This window comes from Macaca fascicularis, chromosome 11 (assembly GCF_037993035.2).
Source record: "Macaca fascicularis isolate 582-1 chromosome 11, T2T-MFA8v1.1".
In the NCBI taxonomy this organism is placed as follows: domain Eukaryota; kingdom Metazoa; phylum Chordata; class Mammalia; order Primates; family Cercopithecidae; genus Macaca; species Macaca fascicularis.
Window position 1 is genome coordinate 59,473,795 of NC_088385.1, and position 16,682 is coordinate 59,490,476.

General features: G+C 47.7%; 1 protein-coding gene across 3 annotated transcripts in view; it reads right to left on the reverse strand.

Annotated features, from left to right (window-relative positions):
• Positions 1 to 954: 954 nt before the first annotated feature.
• KRT1 (keratin 1) overlaps positions 955 to 16,682 on the reverse strand; it is a 28,995-nt gene continuing 13,267 nt past the window's right edge. For 2 of the 3 annotated variants that reach the window (XM_065524236.2, XM_074006933.1), the window contains 8 exons: positions 4,736 to 4,950; positions 4,357 to 4,417; positions 3,842 to 3,937; positions 3,508 to 3,672; positions 3,251 to 3,376; positions 2,478 to 2,698; positions 1,912 to 1,946; positions 955 to 1,819 (listed from right to left, as the gene is read on the reverse strand). In XM_065524236.2, coding sequence (XP_065380308.1) covers positions 1,413 to 1,819; positions 1,912 to 1,946; positions 2,478 to 2,698; positions 3,251 to 3,376; positions 3,508 to 3,672; positions 3,842 to 3,937; positions 4,357 to 4,417; positions 4,736 to 4,950 — 1,326 coding nt within the window. In that variant the 3' untranslated portion in view covers positions 955 to 1,412. Of the gene's footprint in view, positions 1,820 to 1,911; positions 1,947 to 2,477; positions 2,699 to 3,250; positions 3,377 to 3,507; positions 3,673 to 3,841; positions 3,938 to 4,356; positions 4,418 to 4,735; positions 4,951 to 5,949; positions 6,618 to 16,682 lie in introns of those variants that run through there. The other variant, XM_005570936.5, reaches the window with a different exon arrangement.

The window sequence follows — 16,682 nt, forward strand, 5'->3', positions numbered from 1 at the left end:
GATCCTCAGAGAAGTTGACTGCTTTTTTCATGTCATAGAATCATTACAAAATTGATGGTAACTTGTTTGAGCAAGCATCTACTGAGCTGTATGGAGTCCAACAAGCAATGTTACATCATCATCATCATCATCATCATCATCACTATTATCATTGAAACTGGCACTTATTGAGTGCTTACTATGTGCTCAGCTATGTGTATTCATCTTATTCAATCCTCACACTATTCCCACAAGGAAGGCATTATCATCCCCAATTTAGAGATACTAAAACTGAGGTGCGGAGATGTCTGTAACTTGCACTGTATTACAGAACTAGTAAATGGCGACGGTAAGATTCAAACCCAAGCATATCTGAGTTCAACTGTCCATGCTTCTGGCCACTATGCTATTCTCTTGTACTACTTTACAAGTATGAGATATGTGTCAACAAGGGAACTTCTTAGATTAGGCAGAGCTTTGAATGATGGCACAAAAAGAGAAGGGAAATGGAAAAATCTAACTCTCTATTACCACTTATAGTTCTTGAACTTCCCAAGCCAAAGTCTGTATTCTGGCTGCAGTAACTGCTGACCCTATATTACTCATGCCCCTCCTTACTGGCTGTTCCACGTGAAGAATTACTTTTTCGTGCCATACTCTCCCTTCTTCTCAATGCCACACCTCTCCCTCCCAACCTGCTTGCTCACTGCCCTTTTCAAGAAAGCCTTCTCAAATGAATAAAATCTGCCACCCAGTCTCTCCATTTCTCCATGACGTCCCCACCGTCTGGGAAAGTGCTTGCTCTCTCTCTGTGATTCTAATCTGGTGAAATGTTGCCTGGTTGACCTCTGCATTTTTCTCATGTTTGTGTGCATGACTCTCCCATATGCCATGTGGCTCTAGCATCTTCTTTTACCTCACAAAACACCCATCCAGGTTAAAGAGTGCCGTAAACAAGGGAGATTGAGACACATGGAGAATTTCAAATGCAGTTTATTGCAGCAAAACAAGGAAACGGGGAGTTTAAGACCTCTCCACAAAAGAAAAACAACTTGCTAACACCTTATGTACAAAACCAAAACAGCACAGAGATAAGATGCTAAGGAGCTGTCCACACCCTGGATCTAACTGGTCCTACTCTGGCTGGCTTAAGAAGGTGCTTTGAAATGTCACATGGGTGGTGGTCACTGCTGAACTGTTTCTCAGGGAAAGCACAAAGCAGGGTCATAGCCAGGGGACTGAGACTGCCACTGATCTGAAAACTTCATTGGGAGACAGCAGAAAAGAAAGAGCTGGGGGAATAGGATGAGCTAGTGTAACTAACCATAGCTCTTTTCTCCAGTAAGGCTGGGACAAATTGACCTTGGTCTTGCCAAGCATATTTGTTAGTGATGCTGGGGAGAACTAGAGCTAACGAAACAGAGGGTATCTCTTTATCTGGTTACTCCGGAGTAAGTGGTAGAAACAAACTTCACGCTGGAACTGCCACCAGAGGACTTGACACCCCCAGAGCTGGATCCCCGGCCGCCTATGGAGCCTCCGGAGCTCCCGCCGCCAGAGCCCCGGCCGCCGGAGCTGCCGCCGCCGCCTCCTCCAGAGCCGCCTCTGTAGCCCCCACTGCTGCTTCCGGAGCCGTAGCTGCCATGGCCGCCGCCGCCGCCTCCGGAGCCGTAGCTGCCACCTCCGGAGCCATAGCTGCCACGGCCGCCGCCGCCGCCGCCACCTCCAGAACCATAGCTGCCACCTCCGGAGCCATAGCTGCCACCTCCAGAGCCGTAGCCCCCGCCGCCACCTCCTCGGCCGCCACCTCCACTGATGGTGGTGTGGCTTGTGCTCACAGCTGCAAGAGGAAGCTCAGTTATTTTCAACTTCAACTCCCTTTCCAACCCAACAAAGCTTGCACATGCCCCTAAGAAATCCGCTTGGACTTACACACGCTCACGTTCGGGGCACATTCTCCAGACATCCTGTAGGAGAAAAGAAGAAAATTCCTCAGGACACTCCAGCTTCACAAACCCCTTCCCCATTCCCCCTGCTCCGCCACCTTGAAGACTCTCCCTGTCTGGGGCTGCTCCAGTGCACCTGATCTGAAACTTAACCCAGTTCCCTCAGGCCTCCCAAACCTGTCATTTTTCTCAGCAAGGGCCAAACAGGGAGAAATTCTCATATAAATGAGACAAGAGCCTTGCAGCCAATGAAGGCCCCCTCTACAGGTGCTGACTTTAGGCCAGCTGCCATCTGAGGCAGCCCAGATATGGAATAATTTGCTCCACCTCAAAGCTCTTTCTAGATATGTTACAGCCCTAGAAGAAAAAAAATAAACAGCTTGGAACTCCAGCTCCCAAAGTAAAACTAGGTCTTTCCCCCTGCTCCGTGTACTTTTCATTTCCCCATACCCAGGACAAGCTGCAGTCAGATGGTTGCGTCTTCAACAACAGTCAGCTTGCAAGGAAGGAAGACCATGAGAAGAGGTTCGACTCCCAGCATCCCTTCCTCACCTGCTTTCCTCTCCCTCCAGGAGGGTCCTGTAGGTGGCAATCTCCAGATCCAGGGCCAGCTTGGTGTTCATCAGCTCCTGGTAGTCGCGCAGCAGGCGGGCCAGGTCTTCCTTGGCCTGCTGCAGGGCATCCTCCAGGTCGTTCAGCTTGTTCTTGGCATCCTTGAGGGCACTCTCGCCACGCTGCTCTGCATCACTGATGGACTGCTGCAAGTTGGCGATCTGAAAAAGAATGTGACATCCTCTCATAACATGCATTCCCCCCGTGGCCTCCTCATCCCAGGTCTCCCCACTCCAGTGAGGCCAATAATGAGTCCAACAGAACCACTTGGCCTTAAGTCATATCACACGGGATAATGCATCACCATGTTGACTTCCTTAAAAGACCTTAGGGGTAACTCAACAGCCTCTCTTGGCCCTGAATAAGGCTCCTACAATCCTTACAGACTTGACATTCTTCTAAACACCTACTCTAAAACCTCCTGGCTGTGCTTCCTGTCACTCCCCAACTCTTAAGTCCACTTTGGGTCATAGGCTAGATCGCTCACATTGACCATTCCATCTTTCTCTATTAGGCCATTCTCACAGATTTCCTTAAAGAGAACCCAGCATGATGGCTGCATTCTGGAAACTAGTATAGTCACAAAAGGAACCAGGGATAATAATGTAGCCTCGGTATGAATTTCAAGATTCAAAACTAAGAAAGCACTCGCCGTTTACCTGAGGGTTACCCCCATTCCATGCAGCTGCGTGCTAGAAGGAGGAAGCACATACCTGCTTCTTGACATTGTCGATTTCAGATCTAAGTCTCTGGATCACACGATTCAGCTCGGAAATTTCTATCTTTGAATTTTTCACACTATCACCATGTCTGCCAGCAGTGATCTGCAGCTCTTCATACTAAAGATGGTAGATAGCATTTGTTAAATGTGGGCAGAACTCAGCATGACGCAGATACACATACATGAGATAACACAGGATAGCAAGACAAGCCATTTCAGGGAAACTGGCTAGGCCTTCAGCCCACTCACCTTGCTCTGGTACAAGGACTCAGCCTCAGCTTTGCTCTTCTGGGCAATCTCCTCATACTGGGCCTTGACCTCAGCAATGATGCTGTCCAGGTCGAGACTGCGGTTGTTGTCCATAGAGAGGATGACATTAGTTTCACTGATTTGAGTCTGCATCTGAGACAACTCCTGCAAGACATAATAGGTTAGTGACTCTTACAACACTGAAACAAAAAACAACTTAGACAGAGAAAGCAGTCAGAAGATAAAAGATAAATATCTATTCTTCTGAATCGTGGTGGAGTCAGACTTAAAAACTCTCCATTTAGAAAAACTTGGTTGAAACTGGAAGACTTACTGCTTGGTAGAGTGCTGTAAGGAAATCAATTTCCTGCTGCAAGTTGTCAAGTTTGGCCTGAAGGTCCACCTTGGTCATATAAGCACTATCCACATCCTAGAGGAACAAAGGGCATCATGAAGGCACATTCTCTCCAGGGCAGCTCCCTCTCATTACCTGTAAGGGGATTCTCCAAGCAAAAAAGGAGCTTTGGGTCTACTCCACTCCTTTTTACCCCAGGTAGATCACAGTTCCCTGACTGCCCCACCCCCAGATAGCACCACCATCAAGGGAGTGCGCCTGGCTTGCTGAGAACCTGCCTGTCCACCTACTATGTAAGGTGCTGAGAAACACGGAGAAGCCAAGTGTCTGGATCAGTCTAGGTCCATGATGATGTGAAAATACAGCCCCACTCCAGATACTCCTCAGGTCTACTCCCTGGCTCTCCATATCATGGTTGCTTTCTGCTTAGTAATTGGAGACTCTCTTCCATTATTTATTTCAAATGTGAGTTCCATTGTACAGAATTTGCTCACCTTCTTGATGGTCACAAATTCATTCTCTGCATTTGTCCGCTTGTTGATTTCATCCTCATACCTGCAGGAAAGCAGAAATAATTAGGAGATTCAGAGGGGGTAAGACCTGAAGTCCAGCATTCTAGACTAAAGGTGGCATTGCCTATCACTGCCTTTCTATTATGAACCTGGGACATATTGGCCACTCCTTTCTACTGAGCAATAAAACCACTAAACTATTTCCATCTCCTGAGAAAATGAAGATTTCTGAAAATGCCAAATTGATGTGCCTCTAACCTAAGAAAAGACATAGCTACATACTGCTTCATGATCTTAGCTTATCACTTTCTGGAACTCTTTTGGAGCAAGAATTAAGAATGGCCCAGACAGGGTCCCTTACTTGTTCCGGTAATCCTCCACCATGTCCTGCATGTTCTTCAGTTCTGAATCCAACCGAGATTGATCGCTCTTCAGTTGGTCCACTCTCCTTCTGAGATTGTTGATGAATGACTCAAAGTAGGGCTCTAAATTATGGGTTCTAGTGGAGGTATCTACCTGCTGCAGCAGCTCCCATTTTGTTTGCAGTACCTGGTTCTGCTGCTCCAGGAACCTCACCTAAAAACACAAGACCCCATTACTCCTGATACAGAAAAGGGGTCCCATAGCCATGGAGGCCTCATTTGGAAAAGAACTTCAGTTCCTATCTTCTGACCATGACAGATAAATAGGAAGAAGATGATCAAGTTAGCATCATCTGCATAACAAAACCCAACTCGTTAATTCAGAGAGGGCTTGGAAGGGAGTAACTAAACAAATACCAATAGCAAAGTACATACAGAATTATTGCAATTATGTTTCGAAATAGGTGCATGGTATTTAAGAGATTTGCCTTCCAAAATTTTGTGAGGTATATTACCATAAAAATTGGTTTACATCCCCAGGACACACACACATTTCAAAAGCATATCAGGAAAATTCAAAATTGGATTTGAAATTTGTTGTGGATAAGCTTGGATTGGCACTATTAATGATTAAGCAAAAAGTTAAAAAATGGTTTATCTGGGTTTTTTTAGAACTGATTTTTGGAGATATTAGTGTAAAAAAGCTCTAGCCTCATCCAGTACCAATGTAAAATTATTACAAGGCAGAGCTCCCCTCTGACAGCAAAAGATGTTTGGCACTGACTTACTACATATTTTCTGCTACAATAATACTCTATACTATGTTCACACTTAGCTCCCTTTCCATGGTTAGGAAGACCTTTCCAGGGTTCTCACTTGCACCCTGGAAAGTTCAGTTAGCCCCATTTCTATTATCTTCATTCAACAGATATGAGTCCCAATTCAGCTCAAGAGCTGAATAAAAAAACACTTAAATGTTAATGTCACACTGATCCATCTTTAGGTAGACCACAGAACCCTTTGTCCAAGAGAGAGTCATTAGCACCATTCACAAGCATGCTTCTAACATATCTCCCAGGAGACCATTCCACAAAACATCCTTTTAACCATGTAAACATGGAAACTTGAGGTTCAAACCTACATGTATTTTGACTGCACCAGTCCCAAGTGGACCAGCAGCAGCCCTACCAGTGCACTGAGCAGAGAAACTCACCTTGTCAATGAAGGAGGCAAATTGGTTGTTGAGTGACTTGATTTGCTCCCTTTCTCGAGACTTCACTTTTTGGATCTCAGGGTCAATCTCCACATTGAGGGGCTGAAGAAGGCTCTGGTTGATAGTGACTTCTTGTATGCCACCAGGGGGGCAGACAGGCCCATAACCACCCCCATATCCACCACCCCCAAAGCCACCTCCACCAAAACCACCACCACCACTGCCAAAACCACCAAAGCCACCACCCCCAATGCCACCACCCCCAAAGCCACCACCACCAAAACCACCACCACCAAAGCCACCGCCACCAAAGCCACCACCACCATAACCACCACCAAAGCCACTACGTCCACCTCCTCTAGCCACACTTATGGAGATGCTTTTACTGCCACCAAGGTTAACAAGACTCCGACTTCCAAATCCACCACCAGCACCAAAGCTACCACCACCACCACCACCACCACAGCTTGAAAATCTCCCACCACCTCCTCCACTGCGGCGTGTGGAGCTGCTGGTGGTCCTGCGCTGGTAGTTGACTATCCCAGCAGAGCCGGAGCTGAAGCCCCCTCCACTTCGGTACCCAGACCTGGAACTAAACTGCCGACTCATGTTGACTTAGAGAAAAGTAGGAGCAAGGTAGAGTAAGGGAAGGAGCTAAACACTCCTCTACCCCAAGCATAGACACTTCCCCTTATATACAGGGAAGCAATTGGGCTTGGTCCTCCAGAGTCAGCGGAGATGCAGTGCCTCTCAAGGGTTTGGCTTGCCTGCAGCCATACAAGATTTTTACGAGCCTCAACAATACGATAAACACTACACACCTAGCTCCCAGGATGGGCTCTCAGAATTGCTGTGCATGCAAAATTGGTTCATGCGGTAATTATTTTATCACACAAGATCTTCCTTCAAGCGTTTGTGGCTTTGGGAAAACAGGACCCCACATCTGATACCTGGTGTTTCTTGGTAGGATTTCATAACCCCCATCACAAAGGTATGAAAGTTTCCATTCTCACCTTGCCCTTGTGAGCTACCAAGCACACTGTCTTACCATGCACAGCAGGTGCAATTCCCTATGCTTGGATCTCAGAAGGAGCTCTCTGGCCCACTTCTAAGATCTGCCTTCCAAACTCCAGAGCTCACTCAGTTACACCCTGACAAAGAGTAAGGGCTTTAATAACTAAAAAATTTAAAGATCTTTTATAAATATAAAGATCTTTACAAATATACCACGTTGATTAATTAAAGGAAGAGAAGCTGTCATTGAACAAGATGGATGAGTGGGTGGTCTGGAGGAACCAGAAGGGAGAGACAATGTTTTGTCTCTGTTTCTCAGTTGTTACTTTTCTTGTTCCTTTTCTTCAAAGATGGAGCAGGAGACAGACACCAGCAACAGAAAACAGGTGGCAACGGATAGCATGCAAACACCCATGAGTGAAAAAGCCCACAGAGCAGTGAGATGAGTAGACAGAAGCTCTAGGACATTTTGTAAAGCACAGGGGTAGAGGTGAGGCTTGACGGGTGATTTAAGCCTCACACTGGACTGTAAAGAGGGAGAAATAAATGCAGATTTGGAAAGGAGGACAATGAGAGGTATCTGGAGAGCCTGATCTGAGAAGTTTAAATTGTTTCTGGAGGTAATAATAATGATAATGATAACACCTAACAGTATCAAAAACTGACCATGTACCAGGCACTGTTCTACGTAGCACATATGTATTAACTTGCTTAATTTTCACAACTTTGAGATAGATGGTATTTTTCTCCCCATTTGTAGAATGAGAAAACTGAGACACGGGGTTGAACAACCTGACCAAGTCTACACAGTTGGTAAGTGGGGTGGCTGGGATTTGAAGCAAGGATACCTAGCTATCGTGTGTAAGATCCTAAACAGCATGTTGTACGACAGCACAGCAGCCGAATTCAAGTCATTCTGCCTGCTGTGTGTAAAGCCAGACAGCACAGGAAGTACCCCACCACAGAGAGTTCTGAGGGCAGAAGGCCTGTTTTATCACTCTGAATCCTTGGCTCCTCGCACATGCAAGCACTTGGAAAATGTTTCTTCAATTCATTCTGAGAAGGGGATTTTGGTGGTGCAGAGTTTAGTGAGGAGATTTTACTTCCACCCAAGTGCAAGAGCCCCCGGCATGCATTGCAATGGACCAGGAAACCTCAGGGGCCTTCCTGGAGAGCAGCACTTGATCAATGTCAGTGGATAATAGTGGCACTGAGATCTGGACAGACCAGAACCCCACGCAGACTTTCATTTGAAGACTTCTTAGAAGCCTGGCGTGGTCTCCAGGCCTGCACATAAACACAGAATTGAAGACTCAAAGGGAAGAAACCAGCTCTAACTTCAGCTGGCTCCAAGCAATTCTGTAAGTGGCAAACCATAGATGTACGTGGGAAGTCTCCACTATGGTGTGCAAGATCTATGGGAGAGAGAGTCTGTGAAGATCATCTGATCCCATTGCTCTGTGACTCTGAATCGGGCTGGCTGTGTTTGTCCTCTCCATTGCACTCTTCACATTGAGCCTTGTCCCTCTTCTCCTCCCACAGTTTTTGCCTTATACCCTCCTCCAGAAAGTGCCCCTCACCACTCCCCCGCTACCCCGCTCCCTCGCCATCTCCATGGCATTGCTATCTGGGACTCTGTCCTAGCACTAAAATCCTTCGGCTGCTAAACCAACCATCTCTTTAGGGAATGAGTAATTCAGGTCTTGTTAGGAACAATGGAGACTGGGACAGTCTTGACATGGTAATGACTATTGCCTAATCATTTTCTGACAGGCAATCAAAATTATTTTAGTTCAGCATACTCCCTCATGAGACATATTGTTCTGCGCCATCGATTCCTTCTAGCATTTTGGAGGGGTGTGAGTATGTGTGTGTACACATGTTTGTGTGCATGTGTGTGCCAGCCAAAAACAGATCCTGGCAGTGATCCACACTCCCATCTTTGAACTAAGAAACTGACACACAGAAAAATCAAAGATTTGGATGGTCAGGGAATTGGTAGACAACTTAGCTGCAAAACGTACTCCAGGTGCTCCTGTGAGAAGGGAGAAATGCAGGACTAGAAGGAATAAGTGCCGTAAACCTCACCATAGCTTACATTTGCACAGCTCACCCCACCAAACACATATACAAAGAGCATCCCACAAGAGCCCTGAGAACTGGGCAGTCTAGCTGTTCTCAACCCATTTCATGAAACAGAAAACTGATGCTCAGAGACTAAGTGGCTTCCTCTAGACACTCCAGCTAGGAAAAGACACATCTGGGACCAGAACCTGGGTTTTCTGATTTCAATTCAAGTGATATTCCTCCTAAACTGGGAAGAGGCTCAAAGACAGGCAAGTGGAACTGGGCCCTGTAAACGAGTACACAGAGAATTACAGAATGCTCCCATCCATGGAGCCGCAAAGGTCACACCATCTAACCTGCCTCACAGAGAAGTGAGAGCACAGGCCCAAAAAAGTAAAAAAAAAAAAAAAAAAAAAAAAAAAAAAAAAAAGTCTAAGTCATAAGTCAGTTCCTGAGAACTGAATCAAACTCCTATTCTTTTTCCACTGCCCATTTTCAAGGCAGCCCAACAGAGCTGGAGCTGCAGTGCTGCCAGACCAGGCCCGTCATCTCCTGTGATGTCCCCAGGATCAGGGTGGGTGTGTGGGATATGAAAAACCACATGCAGGAAAGGTGTGAGCCACACACTCTCTCCTGGCTTACTTATGTACTGTGCATTTATGAAATAAAGATAAAATGAGAGAGAAAGAGACACTAACATCTACAGGCAGCAACTATGTTGTTAGGAACCACATTGCATTTGAATACCACACAAAGTCTGTGTGGTGGGAGCTTTTAGCCCCATTTTAAAGAAAAGGCATCTTAGGTTTACAGAGGTTGAAATATGTGCCCAAGGTCATCCAGCAGGTAACTGACAAGCCACGCTTGCCTCACTCCAGAGTCCAAGCCCGCTGCATCGCATGGGCTCCTTCTGTCATCGGCCTGCTCACACCACCCGCACCTCCTACATCTTGCCCTGCTCACCCACTCCCCCAGCCTCACGCCTTGACCACTTCACTCTCATGCTTTGCCCAGACTGTTCAATCCTCTTCTTCCCTTTCCATCCCTGTTCCTCTCTGTCTTCCAAGCCCAGTTCTACTCTTCTCTTCTCTGAAAAGTCTTCTGATTGCCTCGGCAACTTGCCACAAAACCCTACCCTTAGTCAAGCTCTGGGCCACCAAAGATCTCAATTCCTGAACATTTGGTCCTGAATCTGTTTTTGGTCCATCAGGCCTTGCAGGTAAATGCCATCTCCTACAGGAAGTTTTCCTCAATCCACATCAGGCAAGTGCTCTGTTGGTCTCTTTTTCCAAGCTCGGCTGCTGCCAGACTCAGTACATATTGATGCATTGCTTGGCTCATTTTCATGCATGTGCTGTGTGTTTCCTGGCCCTTCAATCGCTCTGTAAGCCTTTTGAAAGCAAGACTGAGTCCCCTGTGTCTTTTGATGCCCTCCCAGCATCCCACATGTCCCCTTATACTTGAGAGTTACCCCAGCGGTGCTGGATTACAGAGTACCAAAACACCCCCACCCAAGGACTCACACACACAACCCAGAACTGATCATTGAGATGAGGCTGCCAGGGGCTCGCTGTGGGGCATAGGCAGGAGCAGGTGTGGTGATGTTTTGAGAGCTTTTTGTGGGATGGGACCAAGAAAAGAGTGAAGAGAGACATGCAATGACAAGCCACCCAGCCCTGAGGGACTCCACCAGGGACGTGGGACAGGGAAATCCCAGGGGAGTGGGGAAAGCTGAGGCCTGGGCGGAGTGCAGAGAAATCACAGACAATGGGGAGGTAGGGTGAGATGTTGAAAGCAGCCAGGCAGCAGAGGAGGGGCCAAGCCTTCTTACATAGGAGGGAGAGGTGCAGACAGAGGGGCAGCCTTATTTAGGACAGACGGCAAAGAAGGAGGTCCCCAGGAGTCACTCACTAGCAAGGCTGGAGCAGAGCAGAAGCCAGGAAGGAGGAAAACAAAGATGAGCGTGGAGGAGAGAGGCGGTGGGGCCCATCTTACTCCGTGCCATGGAGGCCACCAGGCCTGGGCTCTGCTCCACTCCTGCTTCTGCACTTCTCTAGGCAGGTCACTGACCATCTCTGAGCCTAAGTTTCCTTCCTCTGTAAAAAGGGGGCTCTTTGTACCTTCCAGGGAAACTGAAGCATAGTAGAGGATAGATAAAGAAAAAAGGAGCCGGGCGTGGTGGCTCACGCCTGTAATCCCAGCACTTTGGGAGGCTGAGGTGGGCAGATCACAAGGCCAGGAGATCGAGACCATCCTGGCTAACATGGTGAAACCCAGTCTCTACTAAAAATACAAAAAAATTAGCCCAGTGTGGTGGCAGGTGCCTGTAGTCCCAGCTACTCTGGAGGCTGAGGCAGGAGAATGGCGTGAATCCAGGAGGCAGAGCTTGCAGTGAGCCAAGATCATGCCACTGCACTCCAGCCTGGGCAACACAGAGAGACTCCATCTCAAAAAAGGAAAAAAGGAAAGATTTTTCCCTCACTCTTGCATTTGAGAGAACCCAGAAGCTGATATAATAATCAGACAAAAAAAAAAAAAAAAAAAAAAAAAAAAAAAAACAACTTTAGAACAAGCCCCTGCTTTACTGGAAACAGTGAAAAGGCTGGAACAGGACATTTAAGCTCTTGAGATGGGCCCATTCCTCATCTTGTGAGAGAAAGCCTTAAGGAGTCCACGGACCTGCCCTAGGAAAGCTAGGGGCCATCATGTGGAAGAAGGGATGCTGGGCACACCTGAGGCTGGAGGGAGCTGGGGCCAGATGTGAGGAGCCTTTGCCCTCGCTGCAGAGTGATTGCTCTGCAGGGGGGGCACAAACACTGAGGGCTGAGCACACAGGGACAGGCGTGGAGGCCAGAATGCACACTTAGAGCCCCTTGGAAACCCTTCCAGGCTTGGGATTGGGCCACTCGGATCCGGTCCTCCACGCTAGAAAACCTCCCAATACCCCAAATTCCTAGCCAGCCCTGCAACACAGCATTGATCAACCTGAAGACATCCATTTCCCAGACTGATCGGAAAGCTGATACAACCAGGGAAACCTTGAAGAGGGACCTTCAAGTTCAGGGTAATGCCCAGTAATTTGTTGGACTTGTTTCCCTGGGACCAATTAATGAGCAAATGGCTCATTAATTTGAAGATGCATCCTGGGCCAAAGGGCTGGGTAATTGAAAAGAGATGACATTCTCAAGAGACTCTTCCTTAGACCAGGAACTTTCCCAGCCCAGAAACGCGCACCTTGTCCAAGGTCAGATGGAGTTACAATTTTACTGAGTCAATGATTGCTCCTCCAGTTCACCACGTCCTCAGATCAAAATCTCTGTGGATGAGAAGCTGGTGGAATTAAATTTATATTTCCAGAGTGCCCCACCCTGCCACCCTGCCTCTCAGAGCGAAGAGTAGCTGGCGGCCTTTCCCTGGGACTCTCACGAACCCAGGTGCTTGCTCCCTCCTGCCAGCCTCTTGGTTTGATTGATGAATGCACCTGCTTGGCTCTCCCTCTAAGTATCTGCCTTGTGGGAATAGCATTGATCACGGGCAGGGATGGAGAACTCTGTGGTCCCTGGAAGGACTTCAGACCCCCACACCTGGTCTCCCCACTCCCAGGTACGGTGGGACTCAGGTGAGATATTGCACGTGTGGGCATTTCCTACATGGTTTATAGAATTGCTTGTTGTTTTCACCGGGGTGAGCTGAAAGTGAGAGACATTTTCTCCTAATGGGATTTCTTATTGTCTCTGATGGAAATATTATCTGTTTCAGGAAATCGCCTCCGTGTCTTAGTGCTAGCCTTCCTTGTTTAGGTCCCTAGAGTTACTCCCTCTTGCCCTGAACTTCAAATTAAGACTACTCATTTAGACATTGAGATAACTTCTTTGACCAACTCCTCTCCTCTCTGTCCTTTATTTCTCCTGCCCCTGCCTTGTGGAATCTCTATTCCAATATTCTTCAGATTCAGGCACACGATTCCCTCCATCTGTCCCCCAGGCCTCCATGACTGGACAAAATCAGGAATTCTGAAGAGAAAAGTCAGGGCCACATTTTCTGGGACAATCCCAACTTGTTCTCAGGAGAGGATGAGAAAGGTGAGCTGTGGTTGGCTTTACCTTTGCGCTTTTTATCAGAGCCAACCTGGATCCCCTTAGAGTATCAAACACGCATGACCCCAGGGATAATCAAACTCACACCCTGTAATAGACCCTGTGCTGCCAGAAAACTTAGCTTCATTTTACAATCCTGGCTAGGGCCCTTGGCCTCTCTGTGACTTTAGCTTTCGCTGGCACCTGACCTTATTCTTCCCATATAACACGGAGAGTAGAATTTTTTTTCTCAGGCTCCACCACGTGAACTCAGTACAGCAAAGATGTGAGACACCTTCATACACATATCCCCACCCATCTCCACTCCCGCCCTCAACCTCTTGCCAAACGGTTAGACAATCTCTGCTTGAAATTTGATCACTCCCCAGGTAGTCTCTCCCATGTTAGGATCAATAGAAAGGTGCTTCTTATATTGAGCCAAATTTGTTGTAGCTTCCTAAAGCAATATTGATGGAATTTGGATATGGGATTCATTGGAATAAGACAGCAACCCATATGAATAAAACATTGTGTTCCCAGGCACGCCCCTCCAGAAGTCTTTGTGGGGGATGTGGCAGCTAACTGCAAACATCGTATCAACCCGTAGTGATAAGACACTCTGTTCCCAAGCACACCCCTGTATTCTCTCTGAGAAGTTTCTCCCCATTTCACCTATCCTGGCAGCAGGCCTGTCAGGGGACAGGCAGAAAAGGGAAAGGTGGGCAGACAGTCTGCCCACATGTGGAGGAGAAGCCCACCTTTCAGGGGACATGTGGCAACTAACTGCAAAGACACTGCCTAATCTAGGTCATCGGCTAGAGTCAGCCACCCTTCCTGCGGTCCCACAGAAGCCTTTCAAATCTTTGCAGTTAGCTGCCACATCTCCCTCAGAGTCTGCTCTCCTGGGCCTTTCACCGGTACTCCTGTGACCAGGCTTTGATTCCCCACCATCACTGTCCTGGTCACCCTCCTCTGAGTAGGCTGTTTATTACTGTCCTTGGAGCTCAGAGTCCCCAGAGTGATCTGCCTCCAGAAGAGCCTAAACAAGATCTAGACGTGACTCTCTTCCTGATTCCCACGGCTGCCTCCAGCAGCTGCCACACCTTCTGACTCACGTCTCCTCACCTGCCAGCTGGACACTCGAAGTCATATTTATGCCCACTGCTCTCCATCCATGTCTTCCTAGTCCTTGTGATCTTGGCTCTTGGCTGCAAGTGTGGTACACTGCATCTGTCTGCTCCCTCTCTCCTTCCCTTCGGACAGCCTCTCTGCCCATCTCTGCCTTTCCTACCCATCCCCTGACAAGCCTGCTGCCAGGACAGGTGAGATGGGGAGAAACTTCTCAGAGAAAATGGAGGGGTGTGCCTGGGAACACAGTGTCTTATCAATATGGGTTCTAGTCATATTCGAATGAATCCCGTATCCAAATTTCATCAAAGTCCCTCCAGGGAATTAGAAAGTAGATCACATCTTTTTATGTGACTCTTTTACATGGACTCAGAACTACCACAGAGGATGAGGTGGTGGCTTAACTTGCTCCATTCTGGAATTTCTGCATCTCTGCTTCCCTCAAGTCATCGATTGTAGATGTCTCTGCCCATGAGCCCACTCAGTTTATGGGCCTCAGCCCCTTCCCTCCCCAGCTCAGCTTCTCCCGTCCAGCTGCTCCCTCTCACCCCCACACTCACTCTTATTTTGAGTCTCTGAGGGGACTGTTCCCCTGTTTGGAAGGCCCTTCCCTCACCTCCCCACCCACACCCCCCTTCCTCGGCCCTGTTCCATATCCCAGTCCTCCAGGAGTCTGTTGGAACCAAACATCCCTTCCCCAGCACTGGCACCTGTCGTAAGTCCCACTGTTCCTGTTTTGGGGGGTCTGCCTGTGTCCTCAGAATAGGCCTTGCTTCCACTCTCAGGCTAGGAGGTCCTTAAAAGCACATTCAGATTTCTCTTCTCTCTGTATTTTCCCTCCCCCATAATATGTCATTTAGTTGTGAGCAACTTAAGATTCAGAAACATGTTCATTCAACATTGCATTCCCAGTGCCTAAGCCACTGCCTGCCACACAGTAGGAGCTTCATAAGTGCTTATTGAACAAATGTATAATTGACTTTTGAATGATCAGCCACTTTAAGGATTAATAAGATTATGTCTGCAAGATTCTTCAAGGCTGTGTATTACTTATACAATAAAAAATAAGAAGAAGAAATTTTAACTTCCCAAATATGAATAATTTCAGGTCTGCAGACATTTTAAAAGAAATGGCCCAGGTACCGTGGCTCACACCTGTAATCCCAGCACTGTGGGAGGCCAAGGTGGGAGGATTGACTGAGCCCAGGAGTTCAAGACCAGCCTTGGCAACATAGTGAGACCCCATCTTTATTTAGGAGAAAGAAGAAAAAGAGGAGAAGATGAAGATGAAGAAGAAGAAGAAGAAGAAGGAGGAGGAGGAGGGGGAGGAGGGAGGAGAAGGAGGAGGAGGGAGAGGAGGGAGGAGAAGGAGGAGGAGGGGGGAAGGGGGAGGAGGGAGAAGAAGAAGAAGAAGAGGCAGAAGAAGAAGAAGAAGAGGCAGAAGAAGAAGAAGAAGAAGAAAGAGGAGGAGGAGGGGGAAGAGGGGGAAGAGGAGGAGGAGGGAGGAGGACGAGCAGGGAGGAGGAGGAGGGAGAAGAGGAGGAAGGTGAAGGATAAGAAGGGGAAGGAGAAGAAGAAGGGGAAGGAGAAGAAGAAATAATGCATCTCCTGACCAAACAGCAGTTTGAGATCACAGAAAAATTTATTATAGAAATACCAGAAATGCTGCCCCTTGACAGTACAATTTTGAACCAGGAAATGATGAAGTCACAAGCACTGCCTAAGAGACCCACACTGAGCCCATCCAATGCCCCAAGAGAATCATGGACTTGGAAGTTGTGTTAGGACTCAGCTAGCAAGTGAAGGTGACTCCAGATCTTAAAAGCAAAGCTACATTCTCTCTCTCAAGACCTGTTAGTTGGCTGATAACTTTCCTCTTCCTGCCCTCTCCAGCACATCTCAAGCCTCTTACATAAGATTCAAAATTAAGAGTCAAATTCTCACAAAGTGCTCACAGCCACAGAGAACAGAGGGCGGGAGGGACTAGAGAGGTCTGAGAAAGGGCATTAAACTGCCTTGCAACAACAACAACAAAAAACGGGCAGCTTCCTGACTGACTTGGGGTTGGAACCCTTCCAAGACCCAAGTCAGATCCTCAGACTCCTCAGGCCCAAGGCACCTGGATAGAACAGAGCTGGGCTTCGCGTGCCCACCCCACGGGACAATTCTCAGAGTGGTTATGAAGCAGAGCTTAGGAAGAATCAGACTTTCAAGGAATGGAGCTGTCAGGAGGAAACAGGACAGAAGCAGAACTTGCTTGTCTGTTCATCAACTCCCGCATCCACTGCTAAAACAGGCTTCCCTCTGGGTGAGGATTCGTGACCCCATGCCCTCTGAAATACTCCCACCTTGAGTTGTTTACACAGGGGAGAATGCTTCCTGAGATGGAGGTTCAGAATCAGGACAGTGATGCCTTACAGATACCTGATGTGGGCAGCAAATCTATAC